Here is an 11,921-nt window from a genome sequence, read left to right as displayed (position 1 = left end):
TAATATTCTACTAAGTTGTTCGTGTATCGGCTCTATACCTTTGCAGGCGTATTTTAGATGCGGAGTATGCGGTTAACGACGAAAAAGGTCGTATGTGTATTATTAGTGTCCGAAATAGTTTAGTACGATAACAGAAGACAGTCGTATTTTACCGCCAGTTATGTTTATGAATCAAATAAGTTTATGAATTTTATTTCGCTTAAAATGATTCAATCGTTGGTATTAACTTATGAATATTTCATGATAAAAATTACGTTATGTAGATAACGAAATATATAATTTACATTGCTTTAAATTGGCGTGAGTTGAAACAGGTGTTCTATGTTTACTTTTTACAATCTGTAAAATACCAAACACATGATTGCTACTTACAGGAACATATTTGCATTTACAATTCGAAATTTATAAAACTTAACAATTTGAATAGTAGGTACAACCTTATCATTTATGAGCAAAGACGACCTTATCATTTATGAGCTTTCATACACCTGTCTAAAAGCCCAGTAAAGTTATAAGCTCCAGTACAAAAAAACAAATTGAAAAATTCTTAATTAGTGATTTATATTAACTATTAGTCAACAATAGTCATTTATATTAACAGTAATAGAGGCCTATTGCGTAAGGAAATACAAAATACCTTACAACATATTATAACATTTAATCATTAAAGCGTATAAAATAAGAATATCATTGATGGCTTATTTAGTTTTTGGCCGAAGTTTAAAAATGCTATCTATTAATTATTATTATTATTTTATGGATTTTTTCTGAAATAAATGTTTTATTATTATTATTATTAAGTTTCTTCACCATTTTACTCCGCTCATCTCCATAAAATCAGACAAAAAAAAGCGATGGTGCATGAACAAATTCTTAAAAATACCCATACGTGTCTATTCAGACTTATATCTTAATTCTGTTTGATAGAAAAGAAATAATAAAAAATTATTATCTATATAATAATAAATTATATCCCTTATTGCATGAGTAAAATTGGAAACGTCCATAATAATGAATGTTTATGGACAAAATAAAAATAAAATATATATAAACCTTCTGTTCGATTATGTTTGTATCAATCAAATTTATGATAATTCATTCGGATTTTGAAAATTAGTATAATATTTTAAACTTAGATATAGGCATAAATAAAAAAAAAATATTTTTAGTACTACTTTAATTTATGCACCGAAGGCAATTTTTAAATAGGTATTGTATTTAGTAATTGCCACAATAATTTATAAGTAAACTCAATGTTATTTTTAAAGTGTTTGTAAGTCTCATTACAATGTTGTGTTTTTACGACTTAGCGCCCCAAAAAACCTGTAAAATAAAATAAAATTTCTTAAGTCACTGTTCGTTATAGGAAAAAAAAAAGTGAAAAATTGTTTAGGCTTTTTTGTGTGCCACGAAACGTAAATGCTAGTGATATTTATAGGGTGATATTTATTATATTTCAAAAAGAGAAACTTCGTAAATTGTAAATTAAACCGCGATATTAAATCATAATTACTTGTCGAAACTTTGTAATAGCGCCAGTTACCTTGTCTTATCACCACTCATACGAGAAAAAAACATATTGATTTGTATTTGTTTGTATTATTAAGATCATCAATAGAATTTACAGAACATAAATAAAAATAAATGATTATGCATTGAACTGTATTCCATCATTGACACAAGCATTGCGAGGAATAGGCTAGGTGATGAGAGAAGATAAAAAAAAACTAATATTTTTAATTAAATATGTTTACTTCGACTTTTGTATTTGGCAAATGACTTAATTAATTTTGTTCTAACAGAAATATTACCCTATACTTTTATGCTCTGTGTAGGTACGAATTAACATTCTGCCTATACTTTTATATGTTAAGCTTAAAATATTAAATTAGAAAAGTCTAATTTCAACTCAAAGCAAAGGTAGTCATGACTTAACACTTTAAGGCTTATCGTGTTATCTTTTAATGTAGTATATAACAATCCGAATTAGTTACTTAAGTTCTTAGAAAAAATATAAATTATTAATTATTTTTTCCCCCTAACTATTCGCTGGCAGCCTAAGGGACTATTCCAGCTACGCCCGGACGGGTAGGTGAGCTCACGGGCTCAACCCGAGAGAATTTGCTAAGACTAGCACTAGCAAGAGCAGTGCTTCGCAGAATCTACCACCGGATAGGAATCGCGACCCATTGAGAAGAATATAAATTAAGCGAATGTGTGACTTTGATAGAATGATTAATAGCTAATTACAATGTTACATTTCATTACACATGTTCATTACAGACTACCAGCAAATAGGTAGGGAAAAAGGACAAGCGCATTTTTACTTTGCTTTATTTATAAGTCTCTTATGTTTTCATTGGTAACTAAATTCCCAAGCGTTATTTTTTGACAATTTGATCGTGTTTTTTTAAACATCGTTTACATTTTTAGGCACAATTTTGAAACGTCAACATTTCGTAATTGTAAGTAGTCCATAAACATTTGTGAAATAATTAATTTACGATTTATTAGTAATATCATAATAAAGGCGATCGCATGCGGCAGAGATGCGAATGTTGCGATGGATGTGTGGAGTAACGAGAATGGATAGAATACGGAATGAATATGTTAGAGGATCTCTGAAAGAGTGGCACCTGTGACAGAGAAGCTGAGGAGTGCGCGTTTGGGATGGTATGGACATGTGATGAGACGAAATGAAAATGAGGTTGGTAAGAGAGTGTTAACTATGAATGTGGAAGGATATAGAGGAAGAGGTAGACCTAAGAAGAAATGGATGGATAGTGTGAAAGACGATACGGGTAAGAGGGGAGTGAGCGAAGAAATGGTATATGATAGAAGAGTATGGAAGGAGAAAACATGTTGCGCCGACCCCAGGTGACTGGGAGAAGGGCAGGATAATGATGATGATGATATCATTAGTAATATCCTGTTAAGAATACTAACTGCATAAACTTGTGTTTGTTTTTGGGATGTCTTCTTGATCTTCGGATATTGCAAATTTTACCGTTCAATATAATGCTTAATAATGTTTGAAAATAATATTCAATCCGAGCTCAATACTTAATTTACTTACCGAAGAAGGTCGTTCCAACTTTCTTCGCAAAATCTGCGATGGCGCCAATAGGGTTCACTGTAAATGATACAACCATTAAATGATATTGTCGTTTTTAAAATCATTGAAACGATGTTCTATCAAATATTCATTAATAGCCGTAATAATAAAATGACATTTAATTATTGCTAATGTATGCCAATGCTGTGTTTCATATACTTTAAATAACCAATCTTCCTGTTGCTAAAAGATTTTGAAGATTTGTTAAATGAATGAATGTCGTTGTGAAATTTTAGAATTCTATTCATTTTAAGTACAAATCAATCTGATAGTTATCGTATCCGAAAAGTACAATTTTGATCTTAATTCGGGAACTATAGGTTATAGTAAAGTTTTTATAAATAAAAGCTTTATTTTAAAGACAGTCTGGCCATAAATACTGACCAAAACAATAATGTAATATTAATATTTAGAACCTCTCATTCTTTTAAAAATGTTCATTGAGATTCCCGTTTTATCGAATATTCTTGTTATTTAGAAATAAAAGAGACACATTTGCTATGGAACGAAATGATGTCACATTATTACACAAGTTAAAGTTGGATGGTAAAAATAAAACAGTTTCATAGGCTTCTAAGCAGATTTAGAAAACAAGAATTCCCAGAGCAACCGAGTTTATGCTTCAAGCTATTCAAAGACTTCTCAATTTGTTAGTAAGCTTATACGGCTATAATTATGGTTTGGTGCAGTTTTAGCTATTAAGGGACTGAGCTATATTTTTGAGTTTCCGAACACTGGTCGGCGTCTAGTTCTGTTTTGACCGTGGGGTCGTCGCGTCCCCTTGCGGGTGCACGGAACGGGCCTCGGGTTTTCCGGGGTCGTGTTTTGAGTCACTACATTATGCTTTATGCTTCTTTTAAACACTCTAGCACGCTCTAAGTGCCATAATAATTTGGAGAAAGTGCGTATTCAACCGAGACCTGGTCACAACGTTTATACTAAGGCTATGGAGAAAATATTACATGTGTCACATTAACCAACCAACCAATATATAAACCAACGCTCCCTCCAGATTGTTTCATTAAATAAAATAAAGAAGCATATCTTCATTATCAAAATGTATATGGCGGCGACGCATCGGAGTAGACAGAGGACTCTCACATTCCATTACCTCCTTCTGTGCGATGGTGAACTCGCAGAAGTCAAGCATCACCTACCAAGACTAGTTCGGACATATTTCAGCATCGAGACTATAACCCCTGTTTCTTCCAGAATCTTATTTGCCTAACGTAACCATAATGGTATCCAATGGATGTAAATTAGAAAGTAGTAAAGTAGCATCAGTAGATCGAGGTGACTGGACTCTCATACTCGTAACTTCTGATTCATAACATTTGAAATTTTGATTCAAGGTGGGTGAACAACAGATGAATCGAGAGCTAGTTTAGTTATCAAAGCAGTGGAGATACTAGCATTATGATGATCCGCTCCTATGGATTTTGTTGTCTACAGAATTATATAAATTGAGGTTTTGTTCAAAGTAAAAAGATCATTTACATATTGGTGAGTCTGCAGGAGAGGTTCCGGCTGCAGGGGAGGTTCCGGCTGCAGGGGAGGTTCCGGCTGCAGGGGAGGTTCCGTCTGCTGGGGAGGTTCCGGCTGCAGGAGAGGTTGCAGCTGTGGGTGAGGTTGCCGCTGCAGGTGAGGTTGCCGCTGTAGGTGAGGTTGCAGCTGCAGGTGAGGTTGGGGCTGCCGGAGTTGCAGCGGCTGGCGTGGAAGGTGTGGCAGTAGAACCGATGGCAGTGTCTAATGCACCCTTTAATGCGGATGCAGGTTTCATTATTTCTGAGGCCGCACCCATGAGTGCACTTGCTGTTTAAAACAATAAAGTTCAAATGAAATTTATGATACACACTTTTGTAAAAACTGAATGTGAACTTTACAAAAGTATGCTAATTTTGTTTTCGTTAAGCATTTGCCTAAATATACGAAGCCGATTAAGACGATGCAGTAATTCAGTTTAGCACTGAACACGTAGCATTAGCATAATACTTCTTCATTAAAGGAGTAGGTGGACTATATGTTTTTTTGAAAACTTTATAAAAATATTTTACCAGGATCAGCTGGAATACAGGAAATCTGAAACAGAATAAGACTGAGATTAGTACCGATTATAAAAACATCGTAAAGACACCGTTCCGGAAGTTAAAACTGAAAGAAACTACTAGTCACCATTATAGGTAACAATCGAAGAATGACCAAATGTGTTTTTCGTAAGTTTTGTTTGTTGTAATTTTCGTAAGGGATGTTGTGTGAACTGGTGGAAACCGCCCCTCCTTTTCTTTTTAGATCACAGAGTCCGCGCGTCAGATGGCTTAGCAAGAAACCTTCATTAAAATTTCATTCATTTTAACGGTTTTATCTCGCGTTTTTAATGTCGTAGAGGTCATAGACGACTGACTGTATTGGAAAGATTGTAATTACAATAACAAAAAAATACGAGATGAACCCGTAAAAGTGGCTAATTATGAGTCACGGGAATACTAAAAAAATCTATTTTCGAATAGGTTTTTAGTGTCAAGATGCGCTAGATGTAACGATTATCTCCACAACTTGCCTTAAATAAGGCAGCTTTCAATGTTGGCTGTATGTTTATGAAAACATGGGAAAAAAACCACAGTCAATAAACGGAGTTAGGCATCTGATCCCACAATCAATTATCAAACCGAAGCTTAGCGTTCATGTTCCAGTGTCTACAGGTAAGGCGATCGTATAGAAATAAATGGAGAGATATAAAATTTCTATTACTTACCGTCTGTACTAATAGTACAACGAACGAAACAAGGCACAATAATTTCGTCATTATTTTTATGTTACAGGCTAACGATCGAATGTACAACTGACTACTTATTCCGAGTTGCCAAACTCAGACAATTTATATAGTAGAATTTTAAAACGTCACAGTTGCGAGGTTCATTTGAATAAACTAATTTGTACAACGGCAACGCAAAATTTTAACAATAAACGTTGAACAACGAACTAAAATATTTTTGACGTCGACTGACTGATTGACTGACTAATTGCTTTCGAAAAGCGGAAAATAAGTGATCTTTGTCAAATGGATTCTTGTATTCGATTTTAATGACGTCATTCATGGCATTGGTTAAAATCACCTTTATATAGATTAATGTTATTAAACTTTATGAAATTCGTTTTAATAGAAGGTTAAGTATCCTTGGAAAAAATTATCGGGTACATCAATGGTCATTTAAAACGTTGTTTTAACTTGTACCTACCTAAACATGTAATGATGGCTCATCGTTTAGTTCTAAGATTCTGTACCAAAAGCCAAAAGGCCGAGAAGCGATGGGATAGCCTATAAGGCTACCAGCGAATAGGTAGGGACAAAAAATACGTTCGGAAATTCCGTTACGCACAAACAAACATCTAAGATTCTGTTTATACGATATATGATCGAGGAAGTCGGTTCTGACCCTTAAAATTCGATATGAAAAAACAAAAGTACCTCTGTATATTAACAATGTTCATTTGGTAACTTAATATACAAATACAAATACAATATGTAATATGTTAATAACATAGTACTCGTAATACGTAAATTCAATGGAGTTTAGGTATCTGAAGCTCTAACCTAAATTGATTTAGGTCACGGTCCTCGTCGAACTAACCCATAGACATCTATGAATGTATTATAGGTTATTTGTTAATCTCACTATTTACTAGTGATGCAAAAAGATTAAAAGAGTGTATTTAGAATTAACTCTAGACTATAAAATGAATCATCTATGTATATATACAGGGTGTCTTAGAACTCAACGTCAAGCCGAAAGGGGGTGACAGGATTGATTGTAACCATCATGAAACAATCAGAAAAAAATCTAATCCATGCAGTTTGGAACTTATGGGCATAAGAAAAACCTAGAAATTTGGTCAAACTGTAACAATTTTTCGGTTATTGTGGTTATTTTTTATTATTTTTGTTCATTTAAACTTTGGAACCGTAACCGAAAATAAGATCTCTAGAACCACAGTCAAAAATAATCAAGTCAAAAACAACTGCCCCAAGTTTTCTAGAATTAAGACTATTTGTTAAACTATGAATATAAAATTTTCAAAATGTGTCGACTTTGAACGGCCCTCTTTTAAAAAAAATGTACTATAGTGCCTTGGCAAGTGCCATTAAAAGTCGCGCATTTATTTTATTTTTCGGAGTATATAACCAGAGCTCATAATACAAAATGAATAACGCCGCTCATTTTGCAACCATCACGTCATCAGGGTAACAGCAGAAAGCATGCAATAGCTCAATCGTTCGGTTTAAAATTTGGTCAAGCAACAACAATCTATGTGATGGATAAATTCTATCTGATAGAACGCATTTAGCTCTAAATTAACGTACACGTTGACCGATCCAGTAATAACAATATAATTGAAAGCGACCGTTTATTATACCACAAGCAAATAGCACTGAAAATAAATAAATGAAACTGAAATAAATAAATAAAGTCCTATCAATAGTCGTTGTCGTAAGTAAATTAATTTATTGTGCGGATTAAAATACGGAAAACTGATTTTCAAAAATTTTCATACAATTTTATGGTAGAACCGTTACGTTCGTCCAAATAGATGTAGGCTTCACATTCACTGTGCGGATATCTTCCAGCTTCGGAAATGCCATTTGCAGTTGTACTGTAATGTAGACAAAAGTTGAAGCCGCTATGCTGAACACCAAGCCGGGGTCGAATCGAAAACTATACATCGAACTTCGGCCATCTCGGAGTTCTAATGTACGACGCACAGTTTTGATCAATTCGAAGGTTTCAGCTGAAAACGGGAGAATTTAAAATCCTAGAAAATACACAACATACGAAAGGAAATATTAATTTAGGTTCAATATTCAGTAATGGCGTTTGAAGTGGTCGTCACACGTCAAAAACAATTACAATACCAGTTGCTAATATGTTAATTTAGCAATTCAGTGTCGTACATGCCTATTGTATTTTTTTGTCGTTTATGCGAACTAAGACATTATTTAAGTTACTTTTACGGTTTAATCTTCCGATTATTCTTAGCATTTTATTGTTTCTAATGTTTCGAATATTTTACAATTCTGGTCAGTGATGAGGAAAAGTAGTTTTAATTTTGTTCCTATGTATTGGTTTTTAAGTAAGTTACCCCGAGCTCACTGGGTACAATAACGGTGATGAAGCAGTCTCTCCCCGTCTGAACCTTTGAGAGAAGACTCAAAGTGAGATGCAATGTTACAAGAAATGTATGAACAATGTTGCCGAAGATTATGTCAAATGCAGAGCGAAGCGGAACACAATAACCACTAAAATCTGACTTTCTATCAAAAAAAATAATGAGATTGAAAGAGGTGGTAATAGCGTCCTCCGAGTATTATAAAAGTATGCAACATGATGATTACTACGCTGCACTAAAAGTATCGGGAATGGAATATTTCCACTGTTCCTGTCATGTTAAAATCTTTTTAATTGAAAACTCCTTGGTTTTAAAAATCGAATACCATTTATTTATTTAAAAAAAGATTTTCGGTCTTGTCATGAGGTTTTGTCAAACTTGTTTAGTCTTCTAGAAAATGGAATTGACTCGAGAAAATTCAAGAGCGATGATTTATTATGACTTTCGAAGTGGTTTAACACAAAAACAGTGTGTTGACCGGATGATTTCTGCATTTGGTGATGAAGCTCTATCCAAAACCACAATTTATCGCTGGTTTGCTGAGTTTCAACGTGGACGTGTCAAGCTCAGTGATGATCCCCGTCAAGGTCGTCCAAAAACTGCAGTCACCCAAGAAAACGTTGATGCTGTGCGTAAGCTGATTGAGGAAGATCGACATGTGACATACCGCGAAATTCAGGCAACTTTAGACATTGGCATGAGTCAAATACAAATAATCTTGCATGAACAATTAGGTGTAAAAAAGTTGTTTTCCCGATGGATACCGCATTCGCTCTGTGAAGAGCAAAAAGCGGCTCGCGTTACTTGGTGCGTCAGAACTCTCGAAAGATTCCACGCAGGATCCTCAAATGCTGTATACAACATTGTATCAGGTGACGAATCCTGGATATACGCGTACGAACCCGAAAGAAAAAACCAGTCACGAGTTTGGGTGTTCGAAAATGAGTTAAAGCCAACAAAAATTGTTCGTTCACGGAGTGTTGCAAAAAAAATGGTGGCCACGTTTGCCTCCAAAACCGGCCATGTTACGACTATTCCTCTTGAGGGACAAAGAACGGTTAATGCAGAATGGTATGCTAGCATTTGTTTGCCACAGGTCGTTTCTGAACTCCGTAAAGAGAACTGCAACCGCCGCATCATCCTCCATCACGACAATGCGAGTTCTCAAACCGCGCACAGAACAAAAGAGTTTTTAGAGCAAGAAAACATATAATTATTAGACCATCCGCCGTACAGCCCCGACCTAAGCCCTAATGATTTCTATACTTTCCCTAAAATCTATACTAATATTATAAAGAGGAAAGATTTGTTTGTTTGTTTGTTTCGAATAGGCTCCGAAACTACTGGACCGATTTGAAAAATTCTTTTTCCATTAGAAGCCGACATTGTCCCTGATGAACATAGGCTACTTTTTTTAAATTTTTTTAAATTTTTTTTTTGTTTCATGTGTGTTTTAATGTTTCCGAAGCGAAGCGAGGGCGGGTCGCTAGTAAAGAATAAATTGCGTGGACAGAGATTTTCATCACCTGAAGAAGCTGTGGACGCCTACAAAACGGCCATTTTGGAGACCCCAACTTCCGAATGGAATGGTTGCTTCAATAATTGGTTCCATCGTATGGAAAAATGTGTCAAATTTCGTGGAGAATACTTCGAAAAGCAATAAATACATTTTTAAATAGTAATGTTGTGTCACTTCGTTAATTCCCGAAATTTTCAGTGCCGCCCTCGTATATGAAACCCCACTCCCCTATGTGGGTGACGCTGATACTAATACAAAATTAAATACTGAAATTATTTTTTAACGAGAGGAACTCGGACATAATAATAAATGTTATAATTCCGAATTTTAAGTCGTTCACAGATATTTACATAAGACACGGAGTATTTCGCACTGAATACAACGCTGACAATCAGGTCTTTGCACAACTGACTTATGTATTTGAACGTAATTATATTATAAATTATATTATATGTTATTATATTATGTATTATATGTTGTACACATGTACTTACGCGGACTGGTAGGTTTGAGTAGTACGTAAGCACATATAAGGTGTGTTTGTTCAATTTGTTGTCGAAAAACATCCGTCTGTAAACTCACGGTCAACATATAAACCCAATTCCCTACTGCCCATCCTGTGACGACGTTTGATCGCACAACGTCTGTGTCCTGAAGCCACAGAAAATAATTAGTTAATTTGGTTTCGTAATCGAATACAAGCCATAACATATACAGGGTGTTATAAAATAAGATACATGTAGGTACATAATTCTTGATACGATAAAAACAAAAGATAATAATATTCTAAGTTTGATTATCTTGCCGACATAGTCGCATCGCTCTATACGAGTACACTCGACATCTGATTTTTAGGATAAGACGGGTAGTGTAAGTTTCCCTTACATATCTAATGTCTTACGCGCTTTAGTTGCGAAACAATGAAATTGTTTAAAGGAAACGCTTGAGCCCTTCGCCCAGTTCATTTGTGGGTTCGCCTTCGTTTTTTAAGATCGGCTGCATTGACGTAGCGGTGTCTGTTATTGGCTCCGATAGCCGCTTATACCAAATTTATCTTACACTCAGCTCCACGTTGTTACTAGTTTAAAAGTAAACAAACTATAGCTTTCTGACTTACCGAATTCTTTATGTATATTATGAAAGATTGAACGGACACAAATGTGCCAACTACGATCGTCCAAACTCCTAACATTAACTGAAACAAGTTTTTTTTTAAAATCAAACACTATGAAATGTCAAATCTTAAAATTTTGTAAGAAATTACTTACGGCAAATCTATAGCCTTGATTAATGCAATCGAATTGATGAAAAATTATTCTGAAAGCTTTAGCGAACTCGAGTTTGCCTGCTCTTTTGTGAAAAGTGACTAATTTGTCGAACCTTCTTTTCCAGAATAATCCATTGAAAAATAATAAATCCGGTACATAATCGAGATTCATGTTGGAGTATTTCATTAAAGCCACATTAAGGTACCGAATTCTCAACGAAAGAAACGTATACAATGTCATGAAAAAACTGTAGTCGTCATAAATGCAAAACAGCCAGCTAAAATATAACGATCCCACAACGTGAACCAGCAAGGACACTTTAAACACACTGTACATGTACGAAACCACAAAAAAAGCGAAAAATATCACCAGCACGCATAGTACAACGAAGTATCTTATTGCTATTTCTCTCATGAAACTGGTTTCTTTGACGCCCAAATATAAATCAATTTCAATGCAATTCTTGATTATTTGCGCGCCGCTACGTCGATTTTCGAATGATAAATTTATAAGAATCAAATTAGCAAATATAGCGAAATGTCCTATGGCTATTACTTCTGGAAGTTTGAGATAGTCTTCGGCGGTTGTCAAATAATAAACACCAAAGTTTGCCAAGATCAGAATAAACGCATTGTGTATTAAAGTTCTATTCATGAGTGGATGTATTTGTCCATTATGGACATCAAATCTTCGAAATCCAGTAAGTTTAATTGGTAAAAACATAATACTTTCATAATATCTTTGTATATATTCCTTCGTAATATTCGTTTTTTCTGAATTATTCATATTTAGTAGGTATCAATTGAATGAACCTTCACGAACGATTACTACACAACAATTGAAAATCAATTGTTAA

General features: G+C 34.5%; 1 protein-coding gene across 3 annotated transcripts; it reads right to left on the bottom strand.

Annotated features, from left to right (window-relative positions):
* Positions 1–1,162: 1,162 nt before the first annotated feature.
* Positions 1,163–11,467, bottom strand: LOC101735652 (ice-structuring glycoprotein). Of its 3 annotated transcripts, XM_004927764.5 has the most exons (8): positions 11,066–11,462; positions 10,915–10,992; positions 10,292–10,448; positions 5,868–7,900; positions 5,170–5,194; positions 4,613–4,927; positions 3,077–3,133; positions 1,163–1,323 (listed from the first exon to the last, which is right to left on the bottom strand). In XM_004927764.5, the coding sequence occupies exons 4-8, from the start codon at positions 5,916–5,918 to the stop codon at positions 1,307–1,309; spliced, it is 465 nt and encodes a 154-aa protein (XP_004927821.1). In that variant the 5' UTR covers positions 5,919–7,900; positions 10,292–10,448; positions 10,915–10,992; positions 11,066–11,462; the 3' UTR covers positions 1,163–1,306. The 3 variants fall into 3 exon arrangements, with proteins under 3 accessions (XP_004927821.1, XP_062527851.1, XP_062527852.1); XM_062671867.1 differs by lacking the exons at positions 1,163–1,323; positions 3,077–3,133; positions 4,613–4,927; positions 5,170–5,194 and having other exon boundaries at positions 7,506–7,900; positions 11,066–11,433; XM_062671868.1 differs by lacking the exons at positions 1,163–1,323; positions 3,077–3,133; positions 4,613–4,927; positions 5,170–5,194; positions 10,292–10,448 and having other exon boundaries at positions 7,506–7,900; positions 11,066–11,467.
* Positions 11,468–11,921: the final 454 nt, after the last annotated feature.

The sequence above is a fragment of the Bombyx mori genome, chromosome 13 (genome assembly GCF_030269925.1).
Source record: "Bombyx mori chromosome 13, ASM3026992v2".
Lineage (NCBI taxonomy): Eukaryota > Metazoa > Arthropoda > Insecta > Lepidoptera > Bombycidae > Bombyx > Bombyx mori.
Note: the sequence above shows the minus strand (reverse complement) of the source record. Positions and strands in the feature narration are given on the sequence as shown.

What these genes read in the sequence shown, in the direction of transcription:
- LOC101735652 (XM_062671867.1), bottom strand. Translation starts at nt 11,401, where the DNA reads ATGTACAGTGTGTTTAAAGTGTCCTTGCTGGTTCACGTTGTGGGATCG. An exon ending in ATCAAGGCTATAGATTTGCC is followed by an intron (nt 10,993 to 11,065) that starts GTAAGTAATTTC and finishes AACTTGTTTCAG; the next exon opens with TTAATGTTAGGAGTTTGGAC. An exon ending in TAATATACATAAAGAATTCG is followed by an intron (nt 10,449 to 10,914) that starts GTAAGTCAGAAA and finishes CTGTGGCTTCAG; the next exon opens with GACACAGACGTTGTGCGATC.